At 32.0% G+C, this 22,131-nt stretch overlaps 3 protein-coding genes across 5 annotated transcripts; all 3 read right to left on the bottom strand.

Moving 5' to 3' along the window:
- Window positions 1-2,949: 2,949 nt before the first annotated feature.
- On the bottom strand, window positions 2,950-3,443 carry LOC123217544 (small polypeptide DEVIL 4-like). The gene has a single exon (XM_044638620.1). The coding sequence runs from the start codon at window positions 3,318-3,320 to the stop codon at window positions 3,180-3,182; it is 141 nt and encodes a 46-aa protein (XP_044494555.1). The 5' UTR covers window positions 3,321-3,443; the 3' UTR covers window positions 2,950-3,179.
- Window positions 3,444-6,742: 3,299 nt separating this feature from the next.
- Window positions 6,743-13,901, bottom strand: LOC123215829 (serine/threonine-protein kinase STN7, chloroplastic). 3 transcript variants are annotated; one of them, XM_044636081.1, is made up of 10 exons: window positions 13,409-13,901; window positions 13,240-13,326; window positions 12,859-12,978; window positions 12,607-12,705; window positions 12,061-12,229; window positions 11,876-11,969; window positions 8,273-8,366; window positions 8,103-8,159; window positions 7,217-7,630; window positions 6,743-7,142 (listed from the first exon to the last, which is right to left on the bottom strand). In XM_044636081.1, exons 1-10 carry the CDS (start codon window positions 13,829-13,831, stop codon window positions 6,981-6,983), a joined length of 1,719 nt encoding a protein of 572 aa, XP_044492016.1. In that variant the 5' UTR covers window positions 13,832-13,901; the 3' UTR covers window positions 6,743-6,980. The 3 variants fall into 3 exon arrangements, with proteins under 3 accessions (XP_044492016.1, XP_044492015.1, XP_044492018.1); XM_044636080.1 differs by having other exon boundaries at window positions 12,859-12,981; window positions 13,409-13,900; XM_044636083.1 differs by lacking the exon at window positions 12,607-12,705 and having other exon boundaries at window positions 12,859-12,981.
- Window positions 13,902-14,947: 1,046 nt separating this feature from the next.
- Window positions 14,948-16,490, bottom strand: LOC123215830 (probable galacturonosyltransferase-like 3). Its single transcript, XM_044636084.1, has one exon. It carries the CDS (start codon window positions 16,371-16,373, stop codon window positions 15,342-15,344), a length of 1,032 nt encoding a protein of 343 aa, XP_044492019.1. The 5' UTR covers window positions 16,374-16,490; the 3' UTR covers window positions 14,948-15,341.
- Window positions 16,491-22,131: the final 5,641 nt, after the last annotated feature.

The following is a 22,131-nucleotide window of genomic DNA, read 5'->3' as shown; positions in this document are numbered from 1 at the left end:
CCATTGTCTAATGTTCGTCAAGCTTGTTTGCTATTCAAGATAAAGTATAACGATAAATGATCTCTGAGGTCACAAAAAACTTCTCAATTGCAATAACGTTTCAAAGCCATAAAAGTAAATATTCTAACAAGCCCACAGACAAGCATTACAAGCACTGCAATAGCTATGGTCACACGATTGAAAATTGTCGTATTGCAAACATTGTGATAAGCGAGGACATATCGAAGAAAGGTGCAAATTCAAGAATGGAACTTGGACTTCTAACAACTCATGAAGACTAGGAAATCAAAGCAATAAATCACAACCACAACATGGACCTTGTGGAAATGGCTCTCACTTCTTTCCTTCGGTCATTGTAATAGAAGTTCCACAAACAAAACACACATGCAAACAACTCTCAAGGCAACAACTCTTCTTATGGGCTCTCAATTGATCAAGTCCAACAAATTACACCTGCTTTATCTATGGTGATGCCAAACAACACCAGTGGCAATAGCAATGCTTTTGCAAATGCTACAGGTTCCCCCCTATTTTCTAATGTTTCAATTAATTTAGTTTTTACCAAGACTTGGATTTTGGGTAGCAGAGCAACAAATCACATCACTTCAAATTCTACGTTTTTACCAAATACAGTCGTCTTCCACTCCTATTGTTAATTTACCCACTGGCTCTTCAGTACCTATTACTTCTACTGGCACCATTCCATTCAATTTTACTCTAGATAATGTTTTATGTATTTTTTCTTTTTGCTTAAAATTTATGTCTAAACTGTTATGTTATTTTTTTCCTAATTTTTGTGCCTTGTAGGACAAAGATCACACTCGACATAGTTTAGTCTTACACTGTATTATTTTAAATCTCAAGATCCTAATATTTAGATAAAATGATATAAATATTTTTTAATTGCTAAAACCAGTTATTAAATTTAACATATAAATAAGAAAATAGTTTTTTTAAACTAAATTAAATAGTGAGAACATGTCATTTTATCAAGCATAGGAGAGATAGGATTCGAATCAAACAAAACTCAAACAAAGTAAAACTCGTTTTCGATTTGTTTTCAAGTGGACTCAATTCGTTTTTAGTTCGGGCTTACAATCATAGAGAAACACCACTCATGTTCAACTTACTTCATAATTTAAGAATTCATTATTAGTTCGCACCTTGCTTGGATTTGCAATTTAAGAGTTTGTTACCTTAAAAGACTTTAAACAATGACCTACCAAATGAACTTACATCAAGTTGTTGAGTAGCACAAAAGACTACAATTTCGCTGCCAAGCCCATAAAAAACATAAACAAGTTAGTCAAACTATTAATTTTTCTTAATAATGAGTGTATAGGTTGGTTTATTTTTCTTATTATTTTTTAATTTGTATTTAAATTTATATTTATTTATCTCATATTTATATTCAAATTCATTTGAATAAAATTCATTTCAAAATTTAATTACTCTTGCTTTGAGTCCATCACTGGCAATAGTCATTTGGCCACCTATAGAAACATTTCTAGACTCTGGCCGAACTCTAGAGACATTCAGTAATTTTTGCGGAAAACGAGGGCCAAGAGGGGTAGAAAAAGAGGGTTGAAAAATAAAGAGGCATGTGATAGTGGTGGGGTCGTGGATTAAGAGGGCGCACGTGGGCATGGTAAAGCCTGACATTTGACCTATCACTTGTCGGCAACTCCTTCCTAATCCTATGTGGCCGACAACAATATATTATCTCTTCTGTTACTTCTTGTCGCTATTTTTCCACCCCTCCCCACTCCTCAACTCCCTTCCCTTCCCTTCCCTTCCCTTCCCTTCACGCGCTCCTCTATCTTCTTCTCCCAAGTTCCCGACATTATCGTTTTATAACAGCCACCCACCATTTATTTGCACAAAATAAATAAATAATATCAAACGCCTTTGTAATTGCTACTCAAAATAAATAATTTACAGTCCTACCTCATTTATCTTCTATTTCTGTTTATACCACATACAGCCTTCAGAAGAAACAGCAAAAGATTGAAAGGCAAAGCCAGGACCATACCCTACACATGGCACACGTGAATTAATGGGCTGTCAACCAATAATTCAACAGGCCCACAAGAGAGTTTTGGCCTTTGAGTGATGTGATGCGTATAATTTTATATATACATAATAATATATTATTATATAAATAATTAATTAAAAATTAAAGATAATAATATATATAATTTTGTATATAAATAATAATATATTATTATATAATAAGAAGATTAAAAATTAAAAATAAAATAATACTCAATTTTATAATAATAAATTATTATTTATATATAAAAATTATACATATATTATTATTATTATTCGACCATTATTACACATCAGCGCAACATAGCCAAGGCCGCGTTCGGATGGTCTTGAAAAACAAATCATTTAAATATTTGGGAATGCTGTTGGGTTGAGGACAAGATAATCAAAACAAATTTATGTTGATGAAGACTGATTAACGACTGGTTATTTAATTAACTATGTGTTTATCACGACTATAAACGAACAAAACGGTTTTAGCAATTGATTTTGTCACTTACTGCATAAAAAGTTGGATATAATTGGAAGATAAACAGATTGAAAAGTAGGATTAATCACACCTAATTGTCACTTCAAATGATTAATGGGCCTACAATAAATGATATTATTTCTCCATTCAATTGCTTTAATCTAAAGTCATTTGCTTTTTGCGCAAAGTTCAGAAGCTCAGGACTTCAGAATCTGAACGATTAATTCATTATGTTTGATTACTGAGACTTCTCTATGAAAATTTTCATTGACTGCAAAAGAATCTGCATATTACTTCTTGTGTGCTGCTTTGTTTTGACCTTGTGGCGATGAGGGCTTTTGACCCGTCATTAATGGTAGCCATGCAATCAGATGCAAGTACAGGCATGGTTTAAGAGCTATAATCGTAAATCAAATGCTGAAGAGAAATGAAGAACATGGGCAATCATATATATATAAAAGTTTTAATTCAAAGCTATCTTGTTTACATATTTAGCCCACATGGCCAACTGGTACAAAAATTGTTGAACTACTCTCGGATATCTATAATATTAATTATCCGCCGCTTCTATTTACAATCCACCAAAAAAAGGAGGAAAAAAGAAAAGAGATAGAAAGATCTTCATCTTCTTCATTGCTATGGTTAAGAGGGAAAGTAGTTAATCATGCCAACAAAGGAGCATGACCACACATCTCCTTATAATGTAGAGTTTAGCCCTTTGCTCTTTAAGAACACCTCCTAGCCCTCTGCTTGGCAACCTTCTCTTTGAAGCTCTCATGGTGGCACTGCTCATCTTCATCTTCTTTCTTTAGCTTAGCAGAGAGAGAGAAATATTGGGTTTGTAGTTGGTGAAAATAAGTGGGCTTAGGTTGAAATGAAAGTGGAAGTGTGATGGGGTTCTTATAGTAAGAAGAGGGTGTCCAGGCTCAGATTGGTCTAAAAAAGAGCCAACGATGAGGCATGAAAGGGCGTGCGAATGCCCCCTACCCCACCATTCATCACCATCTTAACCCTAAGCTCACTTCACAATCCATGCATAAACCTAACACTAGTTTGATAAAAAAATCCAAACAACCTAAACTCATCTTTACCCCTCTCTCTTTCTCTCTCTCTCTCTTATATGACTAGTAACTCTCATCAAAATCAAAGTATTTTTTTAGATCGATTATTATATCGAGTAAAATAAAAATCTAATTATGATTATTGAATCTAAATTGAAGTTATATGTTTTATCATTAAAACTACTTTTAGGAGTTTCTCTTTTCTTTTATGGTCAAGTTATACATGATACATATTCTATAGTCTATCTCATGTAGGCGTCAACAACTAGCACAGTGGGTCAGCCATTACTTCAATAAGGTAGCCAATGCCCATGGTTTATGGGCTACCTTTCAACATCTTTATGATGATGAGATTATAATTCTCTTTACTATGTAACTTATCTACCTAATTAGACATAAGCTTTTTCGGTTGAATCCTACATAAAAATGCATGGTAATTAGCATAATCTTTATCAAGTTAAGGTTATAATGAGCTAATCTTATCATGTTGACTCTAATAGGGCATCATCTAATTAAGTGGGGACATATGGCTATCATTTGCAAATGGACTACTTTGCTATGAATATGTATTTTTCTTTTTGACGTTATGCAAAAAATTATAAATATATTTTTAATTTGTTAGGATTCGTTTCTTGGTTTTGCATTCATCATATCGAATGAGAAAGAAAGCAATCAAGTTCTATTGAGGCTGACTCCTTAATTATTAAGACATTGAGAATTAGGTGGCTTGGCTTCACGTCTATTTCATCAATAAGATGTCAAAATATTCCATTAATTGTATCTCAGAAAATTGTAATACTTCAAGAAGATTTCTGAATTGTTAATATATCATAAATGTAAGAATAAATTGAACTTATAAGTGAAAATATCGATATTTATATTACGTAAAATTAATTAATTTTGTTTAATATAAGTTCCGATCATCACATTTATAAACTTAATATATTTTTATATGACATTGGAGTTTAAAACTAAATAGGTGGTCTAACAATTTAAAATGATTCTAGATCAAACAATATAATGTGTTTATAAATATTAAATGACAATGCATCTAATCAAACGATAGATATAACTTATAGTGATTGCATAAAGAATTTTACATAAAATAAAAATAATATAAATAAATGATATATAAATACGATGAATTAAACCTTAGCACAAAACGAGGATATATTCCTACAATATATATATATATATATATATATGCAAGATTCTGATCTCTTGTCTGGTCACATCCCTAATAAATATTTAACGTGAGTTATCTTAAATAAACAAAGATTAAAAACGCAAGAAATGATGAAACCCTCGAGCATGAAATATCTGAATGAAATGACTAGTTCAAATTTCGGATTTCTGAATGTAAAGCTGTATTCACATTGCATCATTGCAGGTTGAGAATTAACGAAGCTAAACCATATATTACAGTGTAAACTGGGCAACAGACAAGATGAGAATAAGATCCCACCGACAATGTAAATCTTGAGATCTGCTAGGAATTTGAATCTAACTTACACCTGGCTTAACGTAAGTTGAATTTGAAAGAAACATTTGACAGGGTGGTCACATTTATTTGTCTAATAGTAAAGTTAAGATCGAGCTGAAAACCTTCAAAAGTTAGCTTGTTGCAGGAGTTGAAGGTCACTTTGGCATGTAAAAGATGAAAAAGACGACACAAAGTATTCCCAAGACTCACCAATTCCTACACTGTAATTAAAAATATAAAAAGAAGGTGAAATTTCAAGGTTAAGACCAAGATTCCACTATTTTATATATTGCAGCATTAACAATAAGCTTCCCCCCACCAAATGACTTAATAAAGAAATTATTAAACTTCATCAAAAGCAAAGCACCACTTGCTTGGTCTCGTGCTTCCCCCAATTAACTAATATATTAATTAACATCATCATTCCAATAAACTATTTTATCATCACTCACTTGCAGTTCTCCTCTTTGAAGAAAGTAAAAAACAAAGGCTTCAAGCTGTCAATCATATTCTAGAGCTCATGTGCAACACCTTTAATTTGTTGCCCTTACTAATAATCACTTATCCACCAATTTTAACTGTGGACAATATATTAAGATGCTATATGTAATGTTAACAGTGTGACTGAAGATTGAGATTATGATCAAAGAAAGATTACAACTTCTAAAAGGACAAAGAATAACATGTTATTCTTTGATTCATTTTGGGTAAAAAGTAAAATAATCGAGTGAAAAGAACCAAAATATCACCTGCTACCTTTGTCAGGCCAGTGCTCAGCTGGGAATTCTCATTTTAGCACTCTTTCTTCACGCAAATGTTAGTTTTCGAATAACTAGTCCTTCAGCTTCAGGGTTATATTGTATAATGTCGGCTAACAAAAGAAAGTACAATTTTGAGAAAAGTTATACATGACTTGAATAAATAAACAGAATAGATAATTGATAATTGCTTTTCAAATAAACAGAAATTAATAGAATTATATAAATAAATAGATGTTATATATGCTTCCAGCTTAAATATCTTATTAAAATTTTCCTGTGAGTGTTTCCATGAGACTTCTTTCTTCCAAGTTGCAAAGAGAGACTAGTTTGAATTATCGTGGTTCCATGCAGAATGTAATATTTTCATGGAGTGACTAACACCCAAAAAGATATGGGAATTCAAAAAAGCTGGAGACAATAATAATATTGATCTAAGAATTGCACTGTAATCGACGTGTTACAGGCTTAATTCAAGTGTCTCATGTTGTGTTTGTTGCAGTGCAATTTATCTGTGCATGTTTATTAAAATGGCTTTGTTGTAGTGAACAAGAAAGGTCAGAGAGAGCTGCACGTGAAGTTCTCGCGATTAACAATGTCCTTGCCTCTGATAGGCTCAACATTATGTACTTTCTTGTCATATGTCTGCCCTCAGAATCACTTAAATTATTAGTTACTCCATCACCATACTTCTTCTTGATGCTTCTTTACTCCCTTCCCACATGCTGTGTTTCCCACATGCTAAACTTGGCCAAGGAATAGCTTAAGCGGCTTATGTAGAGGTTTCACTTATTTAGTATGTTGGTTCAAACCAATCCAATTTAAATAAAATTTCTTGGTTATCAAAAAAATTATTATGATATCACTAACAAATTTAAATATTATTCTTACGCAAGATTAATTTGAAGACATTGGAAAATTTGTAGGGAAATTTGAATGCTTCATTGTTGTTTCACTTCATTAAGTAGATTCTGTTAATATATTATTTAATAAGTTTACACACGCTTTTAAAGAATTCCAGGTATGATTCTGCGAGACACCAGCTAATTTCCTTTTCATCATGAGACATCCATTTCCACTAGAATAGCCAGTTAAAATTGATGCACAAAATTTACAGTTAAAGGGAAAAAAATTATGTCTCTATTTATATTAATTTTTCATTCTTCTCTGGGAATCCACCTGCTCCACCATAGACTCTTGCTACGCTGGTTAAGTTCATCCATACTTTCATTCAATGTTCTCACAATCTTCCTCCGCAGTTTAAGGATGGAGGCAAGAGCATTTCTTTGGGGACTTGCCTTCTTCTTTGGCTCCATTTCCTGCACAAAGATTTTCCAGTTGTGATTCTTCAAAACAATATGATTTCCAAATGTAATGTAGTTAAGACACAGACTCTTAGTTCCTGAAGCTGAGCTTCTGTGAAACCGCCATCCTTCTGGGTTCCAGATTTTGCCATTAGCTGAATTATCCACTGGGCAGCTTCGCTGTAATCCTGTTGCGTGGCTCGAAAGAGCTGCAATCTCAAATTCTGCATGATGGACAAAGCTAATAACCCTTCCCTATCAAAGTAGGGATGTGCTAGAGCTGCTTTTGCGCTGACTCTTTGTCGTGCTTTGTAGCGAACCATTGACGTCAAAAGTTCCCATCCTTTGCCACCATCTAAATCTAATAATACAAAGCCCCTGCGGAGGTCAGGGTTGGCACGAGGCTCTACATTTTTCCTCCATGCATTCAAATCATAATCACATCTCTTTAGCTGACGGTTGAATTGGACAAGGCTACTGTCAGTGCGTAATGTTGGGAATACCTATAAGAACAATACAGTTAATTATGATCTGAGCTAAATCTACTAACTCCAGCAAAACTGTTATAACAGATGAGTTTAGCCTAAGTAGCCCTGTATTATTATCTATGAAATTTACATCTGGAATTATCAAACAACTCTAAAGAATGTCATAAGTCAACTGTAATTTTAAGAGCTAATCTTCAGGGACCAGAATTAAAGGATCCAATTTAGTACCTCCAGAATTTCACTTTGGCATTCTAATGAAAAATTCAAAAGTTTACAACCTACAAAATGAAAACCCAAATGAATATAGTGCTGTGATCCTATCTTACAAAACATTAGCCTTGTGTTACTGTTGCAGAAAATGGATTATCAGCCAGTAACCCCTACTAAAATGCAGAACTTCTAAACCATGACCTGAACTGCAAGTATATAAATTTTACCATGTTAAGTCAATTCATAAGTATTGCTAATGCTGCTCAGAAATACATACCATTTGCAGGAATATGAGCCCAACACTGTAGATATCAAATCTATCTGGCAAATTCAACTGTTTAAAAATCAACAAAATATTAACAAAACCAACAAAACTGAACATAATTTCCCTCAAAGGGAAGCTATTAGTGAAAATGAAGTTGAGGTTATCCAGAGTAGATATTGAACCTGCCATAGCACAGGGGAAAGAGCAGTGGCAACTGGAGCTGAGGGAGCAGATGGAGTTTGTGTGCTCATGATGTATTGCTCTGGTGCAGCATACCTGAGAAAGATGAAGCAAAAGAAGGTCATGAATTCCACATGAAAAAAAAAAAAATTGTTTCATATTAACTGGTCTGTAAATATTCAGTATTAAATAAATAAGAAACTCTCTGAGGCATTTTTAAAACATAAAATTGATTCCTATATCACAAGCATTTGAGAATTTTCAAGAAGTCGGCCAGATATCATGCTAAAATGGAATAGCTGGTGATTTTGCTGAATGACAAAATGTTTGTATATCAGAGGACAACAAACCTTCATTTTTTTTAATAATTTGAATCTAAGTGGCACCCAGTTGTCAACAATCACGTACAAGAAGAATTGTACTAGAAAACGAAACTGAACCATTATTTCTCAATTTGTTTCAAAACACTTAACTCTAAAAAAACATTTCCCCATTCTCCTAGAATTGATAAAAAAAGAAAAAGAAAACATTTCACCATTCTTCTGGAATTGAATTCAAAACCTGGAAAAAAGTAATCATAACAATTGAACTGGCAAGTGGCAACCACATAGGTTGTTCACATTTCCATGACTACTGTATAAGCCATTCTAGTTCAATTTTCAGTACAGAATTTGAAGCTGTCCCATCACACTTCCCTAGTCATTAACTAACTTCATTTAAAATACTTTCTGTCATTTCCTCTTGATGCACAAACACTTCGCATGCAAAACCATACCATCTAAACACAATTTCAAATAATTATATTCAATTCATTTTTATTTTTTTTTGTTGGTCAGTTTATTCAATTCATATTCAAAATATGGCATCTTGAATTGTTATATTAAGCCTTCTTTCCATTTCCTAAGATAATAATTTCTCCATATTCCAATTAGCAACTGGCTTAGCATTGATGATATCAAGTAGCATGCTCAACTTGTTAAGTTCTTAGATCCTATTGAACTGTCTATATACTTTTCTAGGATGCCAACAAGAAAGAAAAAGGCTTTAATAAGTAATAGATCTATCAGTCTTTTCCAAAGTCGTGCCCTTGTATCTATGATATTTGATATAGTTATTAACTTTTCAAATTTATTTACAATATACACTTTTAAATGAAGACATATTCATTGAGCATTGGATAGAGAGTGTCAGAACACTCAGTTTTTGCTCTCCTCCTTTCTCACTCTCCTTTTGACATGTATACAAGAGACAAAGCTTTTACAACATACTTTTCCTTTGTCTCTTGTATACATGTCAAGAAGCAAGTATGAGATAGTGTTGTGAACCTGAATTGTACAATTGTCGATTATTGATTGTAAAGGAACAATTTTGTATTGAATGTAATAACTTTTATTGACGGAAATCACAATAAAAAAAAAAAAGAATGTCTCTGGCACACCACTGAGAGATTACTGGCGCTTCACCTCTCAGAATACAACATTATGTTTAGATTTTCTAATGCACTCTGTTATGACTCACATCACATGTATGTACCCACATGAGACAAAAAAAATCAGGAGCATGGATGGCACACCAAGGGGCTTAAGGACCACTTGGGACAAGCACACCTGGTAGCAAATTGTGTGGGTAGTTATGAGAGGTACAAGGATAAAAGAGAGGGTTGAGTGAGGAGGAGGAATCAAGCAAGAAAATTGTAAATAGTAGGAAACATGTAGGAGGAGAACCTGGTCTCTCTAATATGAGTGCTAAGGAAGGTGTAATTGTTTTGTTTATTTCCTTTTGCCCTTGAGTGTTGCCACTGAAATTGGGATCACAGTTCATTGTAGAGGCAGAGCAAAAAATAAATACAAATAATGTTTTTCCTTATTTATTTCTCAGCGTGTTGTTGATTAGTGTTGTTGTGAATTGATAATTCGGAAGAATTGTTGGTTGGATTCTAACACTCCCAATCCTCCTGAAACCCTATATTTATATAATTAAAATCTAATCCTAATTGGACTCCTAAACCTAATTAGTAATATTATTTAATTTAAATATTAATTCCTAACAAACTAATATTCCAATAATATATTCCTAAACTACTGGAGGGGCCCAACAATTCCTCCCCCTTAGCAACTGTCTTATCCCCAAGGCTAAAGAACCGAAATTCACCCTGAAAAGTTTCTTGGGCGCAACTCCATAGAATGGCATGCTGTTGGAGCCAATTCAATTCCACCGCTCTCAACTACCACTAGCTTCATTCATATCTCCTTTGTCGGAAGCAATTAAGACCCTAAGGCATGCATCTGAACAAACATGGTTGGGCGATTGATGGTGGATGGCTGATTGCAGTTCTAGTCTTTTTGCCAACTAGTTACCAGCAAAAGTGGAGTTGGTAGCTCCTTGTTGTGTGATTAATTTTCCCCTAATGTTGTCAACAGTTTCATCATCCCCACAAATCGTTCGTCAATCTTCTGAAATCAAGCCTTGAATTCCTCCTCCATCTTCTGAAATTGAATCTTGGATTCTTGGCTTAGATTGCAATACTCATTATGCTTTTGTAGAAACAATTCTTTCAATTCCTAAATGTCCATGATTGATTCCACTCAATTATCCATTTTGGAATTGACTATGGATCGTCAGCACTGCGACTAATTGTTAAGAACCCAAATTTTACGATTGGTGATTATTGATTGTATAGGAACAATTCTAACTTTTGTATTAAATGTAATAATTTTTAAAGTACTGTTATATGTAAAAACTTTTGAATACATAATTGAGTACACAATCAATACATCATCATGTAATTAAACGTTATTTTATCCTTAATTCAAAATAATTCAATAATTCAATCACATAATAATACATTAGTTGTGTACTCAATTGTGTACTTAAAAATATGTACACATAGTTTTATTGTAATTTTTATTGATGGAAAAATAAGATTACAATAGTAAAAACTAATATCTCCAATGCCCTGCCAAGAGATTACTAGTGGTGCTCCACCTCTTGTAATACAACATTGTGTTGAAATTAGATTCTCCAATGCTTTCCCAATGCTCCCAAAAACCCACATTTATATAATTAAAAACCTAACCCTAATTAGATTCTTTAATCTACTAGTTATATTATTTAATTTAAATACTAATTCTTAATAAACTAATATTCCTAATTGATAATATATTCCTAATAATATTTCTGATTAAAATCTAATATCCTAAATTACTAATTTTCCCAAACTACCCCAAGGGCCCAACAGAGAGGTAGTTTTCTTAGCATATCTCTTGGATTAATGACCTTGCGTTGTCGCAAGCTAGTATACAATATGCTAGCCAACTGCAGCAAGTCATTTAAAACCTAAACACTGTCCCTAAACAACTGAGTTAAACAATTAAGTCTCTGAAGTTAAAAGTGTAGGACAAAGATTATGACTTCAATAAAACTATTTTACATGATCTAGCAATTACCAAACAATTAACAGAAGGAAAAATTAAAGACACATCAATTTATTTGATAGAGGATTTCAATTACTGTAAAATTTTTTGCTGATAGAAATATAACTGGTAACAGTTTCCCTCATTCAGTTATCTGACAATTGGTCATAGCATGAACAGGGAAGAGCATACCTTGGATCCAAAAGAAACTCCTTAGGAATATAGTTAATGCCCACTCTCAAATCTGTTGCGGCTCCAAGATCAATGATCTTGAATGTACGAGAACCTAGTGTGATTCAAATGGAAGCAGCAAGCTAAGTAAACTCAAACTTACTCATCAATTTCATTGACTAATATGAGGATTAGAATTTTATTACCTTCTGAGAAAATAACATTCTGTGGCTTAATATCCCTGTGCACAATACCTGTCGAATGAAGGCCATCCAATGCAAACAAAAGCTGTCTCATGATAGTTTGAATGATTCTATTTTCCCTTTCTATTCCCTTAGGCAAGTCCTGGACCTCTCCAAGAATCATAGTTTCCACCTGACATTTTAACCATCACTATAGTTGGTATTTGTAAGCTAAATTGAACCAAGATTGATTTAGTGCCGCACTTTCAAAAGTGAAAAACAAATTTAAATTGCAAGCTCTTGGCATTTCAATAACAAGCATATTTCTTTTAGAAAACAATAGTTTCATCTAATCTTAGAAGGAAAAGAACAGCAATTTGACCAGGTACGAGAAGGCCAACTCAGAATGCTGCAATTACATCTTTAGAAACATGAATGGTTTTCTGAGGTGATTGAAATTGTTAGACTTGGCATGGTAGGCTTGAGAAAATATTCCTTGGGTCCATGAATTAAAGAACAACTCTGGTAGCTTATAGAATACGTAAAAGGCCGATGAGAGGAAGTACCAACATTGTAGGGAAAGTCTCTACTTAGCATCAAATCTGCAAGTGTGGCCTCTCCTTCATACTTCCATATAAGCCAGTATTCACTACCTTTTTTTGATGAGCTCTGAAACCAATTCCACAATAATAATTCTAAGCACAAGATAGGAAAAAAAAGAAAACTTAAACTGGTGTACACTACCCAAGTGTAATGTTGACTTCTTGAGATAATGATACCCTTAATACATCAATGGTAGAAATAGTAATTATAGAGCAAGACCTCAAGAAAACCATATAGAAAGTCAGCACAGCAGTTTGCACAAGCTCTCCGTACCCGCTCGTTCATCCAAATTTCCACAGCACCATATTCAGTAGCCTTCTTCAATACCAAGTCACCTTCCTTCTGCTCACGGACAAAAACTATAAATTAGCATAGCGTATTGATCTCCATACTAAATTATCAAACTGTCAAAGGAAAGCTTCACAATCGTTTTCATCTCTTATCTTTGAAAGCCAAAAAAAATTTAAAAAAAAACCAACAAAATCATTCATACAATCATAAAATGAGTTCTATTAACTTTTTAGGGTGAAGGTTAATTAACAAGAAAGCCAGTTAGACTCAGAAGAAATAAATACAATAACTTTATCAGACATTCAATACCTTGGAAGAAGGGTTCTTAGCTAAGGAGACCCTGTAAACTACACCAAAAGCTCCCTCACCCATCTTCTTCCCTATAACAAAATCATCCTGTCATCAATTAAAACTAAAAGTATTAAAAACCACATAAGCAGCTAAAAACTACAAAACAATGAAACAGCAAATCACAAACCTTCCTGTAAGTTGTTCTAAACAACCTCTCAACGAAAGCAAGCACAAACATGTCAAAAAAGCCGGGAGCCACACCAGGGGTGGCCCAGAGGTAAGAAATAGCACCAAGAGCCAAAGCTACTCCAGGGGCAGTAAGAGTTAGCCCATTGGACTTAGGCAAAGTACTTCTGTAAATGATATCACCACACTCCATCACTGTGCATGGTAACCCCACTCCTACACCAACAAAAAGATCGCGAACTGCATCAATCAACTCAAATTTTGACTTCACAATCAGTGAGAAAGTGTTAAGTTTTGAAGAGGGTTTGGTTAGTTTTACTTTCAGTTTTTTGCCCAGAAATGGAGACGAGGATGGGGGTTTTAACTTAAGGGTACCGGGAGTTATGAGTCCTAAACGAGCACTTCCGGAGCCAATAGTGGCCATGTTTCTGTAGAGTGAGCTCTCGGCTCCGCTAGTGGGGGCAAAGAGTCAGATTCTATTTCACTTAGCTTCAAATTTAGACCACTAGTTCTAATTTCGGCCTGAATTATTCAGGCCAAAGGACATATTCCCACCCAAGGTTTATTGCAAATAAAGTGGTAGCCTTTAAATATTGAAAACTCAAACTTCCACCTACAATATGTCAACATTAACAAAAACAATTAATTTCAAAGATAAAATCGTTATTTAACTAATAATATATTAAACATGATAAAATATTCTTCATTTTCTTTTTAGATTTAAAAAACTAACAATTTTTTTTAAATTAAACTTTAAAAAATCATATTTTTTTCTACTAGATTTTACATTTTTCAACCCTCTCTCCCTCTAGCTAAGGTCCTCCTTTCTCTCCCTTCTTCAGTGTCGTCGTTGTGAAAGACAAAGACATCAGAGAAGGGGGAGAAGGACTGTCACTAGCAGAAGAGAGGATTGGAAAATGCAAAACCAAACATGAAGAAAAATATGATTTTTTAAAGTTTAATTTTAAAAGAAAATTATTAATTTATTAAATTTAGAAAAAAATTGAAAAAATTTTATTATTTTTAATATATTGATAATTAAATTATGATTTTATTACTAGAACTAATTATTTTTGTTAATTTCAACACTTTATAAGCGGAAGTTTAAATTTTTAATACTTAGTGGGTACCAATAGTTTGCAATAAACTTTGTATGGGAATTTGTATATTGGCCCATAATTTATTTGGATTTATTTTTATAGTTATAGTATTTCATGCAATTTTTTTGTGGAGGGAAAGGGCCGACATGGGATTGATAAAAAATATCCCCCAGAAGTTACACGTTGACATACTTATTGGGTTGGGCTGGGTGCTTAAATAGATCCATGTCATATTTATTATTACGTGGTTTTTAAACGCTGATAATTACTTTTATTTATTTTCAGTTACCAATTTTTTTAATAATAATAGCATATTTCCATTAATTCTTTTTCGTTATTTTTGTAATGAATATGTAAGTAAAATGTTATTTCATATTTGATTATTTGGAAATTATAAATTTACATTCCACATTTTCATAAAAAAAAAAAAAGAAGAAAACTTTACATTGTCCAAACAAGCGGAAAGGAGAACCGCCTGACTGAAGCCTGCCCTATTTTCCACTGTTTTTATATCAAAATCAAACCCATTAGGATACATTTACATCCACAAACGTCTTCATCCAATCTTCGTGTTCCACCTACTGTTCCCTTCATCAAATCCACCCATTTTAAACAAAACTCCCGGCCGTTGATCAGAGTAATTTGTTAATAGAATAATACTTTATTTATTTATTTTAAATATACAAATAAAAATATATTTATGTATATTATTATATAATTAAATATCATTAATTTAAAAATATTTAATTATATAATAATATACATAAAATATTTACTTATTTATATACTCAAAATATATTCACATAATTCTATTGGATTTGAACTATCTTCTCATCAACCATCAGAGAACAAGGGCTTATGACGAAACAGATCATAGGGGGCCCAAAGGTAATCTAACGGACAAGGTTTCTTTGCGTCAATTCTCAACCAAGGTTTACCTTTACCGCTCCAATGAAGCAAACTAACCGGACCAGGGTGAACGTTTCTACACAATCCTCGAAGATTATCTCCGCCAAGTCCATGTTGGTTCCACCTGTGCTCAATTTCTTCAACGTCACCAGCAAACACGAGCAAGAATGGAGGCAATGACCCCAGCTCATAAATCCTGTACGTCTTTTGTATTCTCATCCAGTACTCCAATTTCTCTGTGTATTTTCCTTCTCTCCATTTCCATAAATCGATCACCATCACCCCCGTATTAAAATAACAAGGCTTTTTCTCTTTAACAATCCCCGCAAACAGCGGGTTTGACCAGAACTTTGACGTGAAATAGTTTGTGAAATTTGCGTGACAATACTCCGGTGCGCCAAGCACATGTCCTCTTAAGTTAATACTCCATAATTTCGCCACGTCATCAACCACTATGAGGTCCGAATCAAAGTAAATAATGCGGCCGACACCCGTCGGTAAAAGATCAGCCAAGTAAATTCTCGCGTAATTCAACGGTTGATCTAACGCTTGTCGAATCGAATACGAGATCTTGCCTTTGACGAGATTGGTGTCAAAGTTATAGATTCGGAAATTTAAGGATGGGAATGTGGCGGCGATGATGCGGTGTAACTCAGGGCGCTGGCGCTGAGTGCTGATGAAGTGGAAGACTATGTTTTCGGGACACGTGGAGTGTTGGAGTACGGAGAAGACGCCGGCGACTGAGCCACGAAGGTAGGTGGAGTCGAGAGTCATCGCGAGGTGAATAACATCTGAAGGATTGAGTGGTTTTTTGTGTAGTGAGGACCATGCCGTTTTGGGACATTCTTCACCGTTTCGAAATGCCGGTGCTTCTCTGTACAAAGGAAGATCGCTTGAGAGTGCAGTAGCGATAATTGCGGAAAGAATGAAGAGAAGAGAGTGGAATTTGACCGTCATAGTGTAAGAATTTTACAAGTAATCCTGTAGATTTAAGGAAAGATGAAGGCTAACCAACAAAGAGTTGTGATAGCATTTTTGTTTGATTTGTTTTTTTTTTTTTTTTTTTTTTCCTGAATAGTTGAACTGCAGAGTAGAAGAGAAGGGACCACGTAAATGAGTGAGAAAGAGGAAGAAGACAGGCTGGCTTCACGCGTCCTTGTCTTGTGGGTTGTGACTGTATAAAGTTATGATCCACTGCTGCTGATTTCACCTTAAGGATTGATGGTAACGTATGTTCTAGTCGGTACATAATATACAAATTCGAAGGATTTCACATCAACAAAATTATATATATAAATAATATATATAAATTTATGTGTATATAATAATAAATTATTATATAATTAAATAATTTTAAAAATTCTCCAAATTAACAATATATATATATATATGCACTTTTTTTCCACTCACTAAATTTATGTGTACCAAACCTAACATTTTCACTATATGTCAACAAAAACAAACAAAACTAAAGCATCTAACATTGTATGTTAAATCGCATTAATGGCTTTTAATCAATTATCACATAACATCAACATTTTATCAACCATAAATATTTCGTCCACAAATAACAAAGAAAAATTTAATTTAAATATAAATCAGAATTTGTATATATAACCGTCAAAAGATAATTTAAGTAACAAAAAAAGAGATTACATGTAGAAAATAATATGAGTTTAAATTTTTTAAAATTATAAGGTCGGTTACTGGATTACTAATGCTTACGTCGTAAGATTTTTAATCACTTTTCATTGAGTTTGTGCATCGTTACCACTATTTGATGGTGTTTGGGTTTCGTTATTTAGTGAGACTACTCTATTGGGATGGTTTTATTAAGAAAAACAAAAAGAAAATGAAAATCTAAGCTATCGTGTTAAGATGAAGGTAAGAGAGAGAATTCTAGAATTTTGGAGAAATACAGTTTTATTAAAAGGAAAAACTAAACCATTACAGATCTTTGCGAGTATTTGTTTGCATGGGGCAAAGTCACAGTTTACCCTTTGACAATTTACAAGATGACAACAAGGCATAGTTGTATTACACAAATACGCTGAGGCTGAGGCACAGACATATTCAAAAAATTAACACTTTCACCCTTACACACTAACATCCTCCCGTAAACTTAAACCATCTCCACTTCTCAACTGTAGTCCAACATTCTTCCGTAAACTAAGTTCCCCCAAACTTTAATAGTTCTTTTGTGGCAAGCAGTAAGAGAAAAGACAGATTACACATCTTTCTGCTTGTGCAGATATGGTGTCCTGGTTGTTGTGTAAAAAACATGATTAAATTTTTGGGATCGTTAATTAATTGGTGAACGATAGATGCTTGGCAAAATTAAGGTGAGATAGAGGATTAATTTTGCCCTTTTATTATATATTTTTTGTTAATAAAAAAGTTAGATTTTAAGTGAGAAAATATAATTATATATTTAATATATGAAAAAGTCGTTTATACCAAACCTACGGTGAAAAATGTTAGTTCACTCTAATTTAAAACGTGCTTTAAAATTCTTATACCAGTAGGAATAAAAATAGCATAAATCAACTCAATGACGATTCGAAAGACTCGACGGTAGAGATATAACGACAACTTTGTAATAACGTGAGAGTGCAGGTACACAATAAAAGATGATCCATCCAATCCTATACAAAAATTCACATGAATGTGATATTCACGTGCTGGGTAACCGCTTGGGAAGAGGCGAAGGAAGTGTCGGCATTTATCTGCGAGATAAAAAAATGATAATTAATGGTTTATATCTACACCCACCTCTTATCCTAATTATTAATCCACGTCAGCTAAATACGTTGACTACTTTGTAAGGTCGCTTCGCTTATTACCCAAGTATGATCAATTACCATTGGATTGTCTTTCCAGAACTTCGGATCCGGAGATTTCATTCCTTTAAAGCTCTTTTTTTTTTTTTCTAAATCCGTAAAATAGGTTGGTTAGATCTATAATTATTATATTGAATTAATCAAAGATTTATTTTATATGATAACTATTTAATTTCAAGTTAATTGATCCAATCTTTTTTTTAAATAAGAGTATATTTTTTTATTTATGTTATTGGAACTTTGATTTTACACAGAAGGGTCTTTGGCTTTTACTGTTCAAAAGTGTCTCCCTTGGTGTTTTGGTCATTGAATTCATCAAATTTGAGGATGATTAAGGTTTCATTTTCTGAATTTAAAACGTTAATTTTATTCATGGTAAGTTGGTACAGCGAATGATTGTGCCACCCTGGTAATGAATTTCAACATTAATTTTATAAAATTCTGTATCTATAATGACCAAGTTAGGGGTAAGGACAGTTGGAAAACACACTCTTGGCAAAATTCAGACGGCATTGGATAAAGAACCACAGCTGGTCTCCACTCATCACAAAACTCTACGTTATTTTATATTTGTCCATCTACGCTTGAGAGAATAATTGTACAGTTTAGAGGGGGCAGGCCGAACCGGGTCAAAGGCCGTATAGTATCGGACTTTATAGATTAGGTTGGCTTGATAAAAACACGAGGTTTACGGTTCAATCCCATATATATAAGATCGGATTGGGTCTTAAAAGTATTGGGCTGAGCCCATGGGTCAAATTATTAATTTTTTAAAAAATATTTTTCTAATTATCTTTTCAAACCATTAACAATAATAAATCGTGTCAAGCTAGTTCACAAACTCTTTTGTGTCAGACTTTTTCTCATGTTTAAGGCCAAATCAACAATTCAGCCTGATTGACACCTCTAATTTGTTTTGCCCAAATGATTTTTTTTTTAAAATTTAATCTTAAAATATCAATTTTTAATCTACCATAAGGTTTTATCGATGAAATTTGTTAATTGAAACATTACATTAGTTGAAAAGATGAAGATGCTATTTATTTGCTAAACTTGCATTATAGTTTGTCTTTCAGGCTTTTATTAAAATTTATTTACATTAGGATTATATTAATTTTAGAGAATAATTATAAAAAAAAAATTAAAAATAGAAATAAAAGTCATAGGAGGTGAAAGCTGACAACAAACTAATAAGGTATGATCTTGGCCACATCATATCATTCCAAGAGCCCTTTTAGTTGAACACTGATTTAACCTAAATCACATAGAGGTGATACAATTCAAATCAAATTTCATTAAGATTGCATCATCCTGAATGTGATTTCATTGAAATTGCACCATCACAACCACAATCTAGTGATCATCTAGAATAATTTTGATTAATGTTTTGATTTTTTTCAGTTGAAGATATGGGTCTAAATAATCAGTTTCCAAATTGTACTTTGAATCTTGATTGTACTTTAGAAATGTAAATAATATTAACCTTATAATATATATATTTTGTAAAGTGACAAAATAGGAGAATTTGAAGTGATTTTGACTCTGAAATGAGAAAAAAAAAAAAAGATTATTTATGAGTATTTATTTGCTACATTGTAAAAAATTTATTGTAAATTTTTGTATTAATTTATTTAAAAATAATAGGTCAATAGGTTAAATTTGATAGATTTTATGTTGTTTTGGTGATTGAGTTGCGAATGTTGTTGGAAATGAAAAAAAATACAAGTGTATTTGCATGAAAATTACTAAAAAGTAACGCAAATTTGGGAAATGACGCAATTTACTATTGATTGGATTTTGACAGATTTTGTGCTTTCCCAATTCACATAAATGTTACGTGAATTGGGGGGTAAATGAATGTTTTCAAAAATTGAAGGTTTGCAAAAACATTAGAGAACATCTATGTTGTGAAGGAAATTTTGTTACCCCCTCTTTGTAAAAAAAATTACACTTACCCTCTCTTTGTGTAAATTGGGGAAAATTGTAAACTTTCTTTGAGACGAGTATTTGTTGTAAGTTTCCTTCATGCAATGAGGTCGCAAAACATTGCATGAATTCCTCAATTTACATAATTTTTTCTTTTAATCTGTTTTGTTTAGTTTTGGTTTATTATGACAAATTATGCAAATGAAAGCAATAAAACCGTCTTAACGTGTATATGAAATTGATTAATTTCCTCCTAAAGCTTAAACCGGGATGTAAATGGAATATTTAAGGATGTTACAAATTCAATAAAAAGTTAGATTTTGTTTTGGGAAATTTGATGATGATAAAAATGAAGTTGGGGATTTTGGTAGGATAAAGATTTTGATGAAAATAATTTATAAATAAAATGAAAGTATGTTGGAAGAATTTGATAACGTGAAGAGTATGAAAAAAAAAAAAAAAAAAAAAAACTTGGCATCCCGAAATAATGAGTTAGAGATGGATGGAGTTGAGATTTAGTTTAAGATTTTGGTTGAGGGCTAGGAATGAAATTGTGTGGAGTAAATAACATTCCCTACTCTAGGTTTGACCTAAAAACACTTTTTCATTTTAGTTTGTAAAAATAACATTTTTAAACTAAAATCAAACTTTGTTAATAATAAAAAGTTCAAAAAATGAAAGACTAATTTATTTTTAATTTGTATTTTTCAAAATTAATAATAACAAATAAACATAAACTCTCTAAATATCTAAATTACATTAGACTCTATTTATTTTCCTTTCCTTTATTTTCACCCTCTTTCTCTCTTTTTGTTTTCAAACCAAGAATGATGAGTAGTGATATTAGTAATTATATTAGTAGAAATATATATAAGGGTGTCAATAATGTATAATCTTCTGGTTAAGGGTTAAAATATGATTTTTGAAAAGGTAAAGGGTGTTAATAAAATTTTTAGGGGTTTTGGTAATTCAAAAAAATGTAGAGGTGTTTTTAAAATTTTTAAAATTTTAATATGTTCTTTGATATTTTAAAAATGTTAGTTACACTCTCAAAACTAACAAAAAGCAACAAATAAATAATGTAAATATTATATTACAAATTATTAGAATTATAAGAAACTTTTCAAACATATATGGGTGAATAGTACTTTTAGGGGGGTTTTTGAAATTCAAAAAAATTTAGGGGCATTTTTTAAATTTTTGAATTTTTAATGTGACCCTAGGTAATTGTAAAAATGATAGTTACACCCTTAAATAACTATATAGAAAATAACAAATTATAAATTATTAAGGTATAAGTTATTATTACTATATATAATAAAAATTATACTTATAAATAATTGTTGTATTTAATTAGTAATAATAATAAAATACAAACATATTATTTTATTTAAACCCTTTTAAAATTATTTTAAAGTATTTGTTTTGTTTATCTTTTACAAATATTTTCATATTACTAATATATTAAGATTTTTTATGTTATCAAAATATGAAATTAATTAATTAATTAATTTGTTTTTCCAATTTATCATATATATATATGTTAATTTAGTTTAAAATGATGGTACTTTTGTCCTAAGAGTTTGATGGATAAGAATAAAACTATAATAATTATAAAATTAGCTTAATAATATTTTATTCCTTAAAATAGAAATAGTAATTAGATTATTTTTTAAATTATCTATCATACTACATTTATAATAGAAGATTATTTAAAATTTTTATTATTTAATAAAACAAACATATAAATTAATAATAAAAAATAAATTAACAGAATAATAAAAACAATTCTGAACCAAACGTCTCCTTAAGACAATTTGACAATTAAACTTTTTCAAAAATTGATTTTGAACTCCAAATGGTAAAAATGCCTACTTTTCAAATCATTTACTAAAATAAATTAGAGAAAGATTGTTCCGGAGTCACTTTTGAATTTTGTCTAAGAAGTT

Source organism: Mangifera indica, chromosome 5 (assembly GCF_011075055.1).
Source record: "Mangifera indica cultivar Alphonso chromosome 5, CATAS_Mindica_2.1, whole genome shotgun sequence".
In the NCBI taxonomy this organism is placed as follows: Eukaryota; Viridiplantae; Streptophyta; class Magnoliopsida; order Sapindales; family Anacardiaceae; genus Mangifera; species Mangifera indica.
The sequence above is the reverse complement of the archived record's forward strand: the minus strand, read 5'-3'. Positions and strand labels throughout refer to the sequence as shown.

Excerpts from the sequence above, each read along its gene's own strand:
- LOC123215829 (XM_044636080.1), bottom strand. The coding sequence starts at position 13,831 with ATGGCCACTATTGGCTCCGGAAGTGCTCGTTTAGGACTCATAACTCCC. Across the intron at positions 11,970-12,060 it reads GAATGTTATTTTCTCAGAAG|GTTCTCGTACATTCAAGATC; the intron begins GTAATAAAATTC and ends GAATCACACTAG. Across the intron at positions 8,367-11,875 it reads GAGTTTCTTTTGGATCCAAG|GTATGCTGCACCAGAGCAAT; the intron begins GTATGCTCTTCC and ends CATCTTTCTCAG.
- LOC123215830 (XM_044636084.1), bottom strand. The coding sequence starts at position 16,373 with ATGACGGTCAAATTCCACTCTCTTCTCTTCATTCTTTCCGCAATTATC.
- LOC123217544 (XM_044638620.1), bottom strand. The coding sequence starts at position 3,320 with ATGAAGATGAGCAGTGCCACCATGAGAGCTTCAAAGAGAAGGTTGCCA.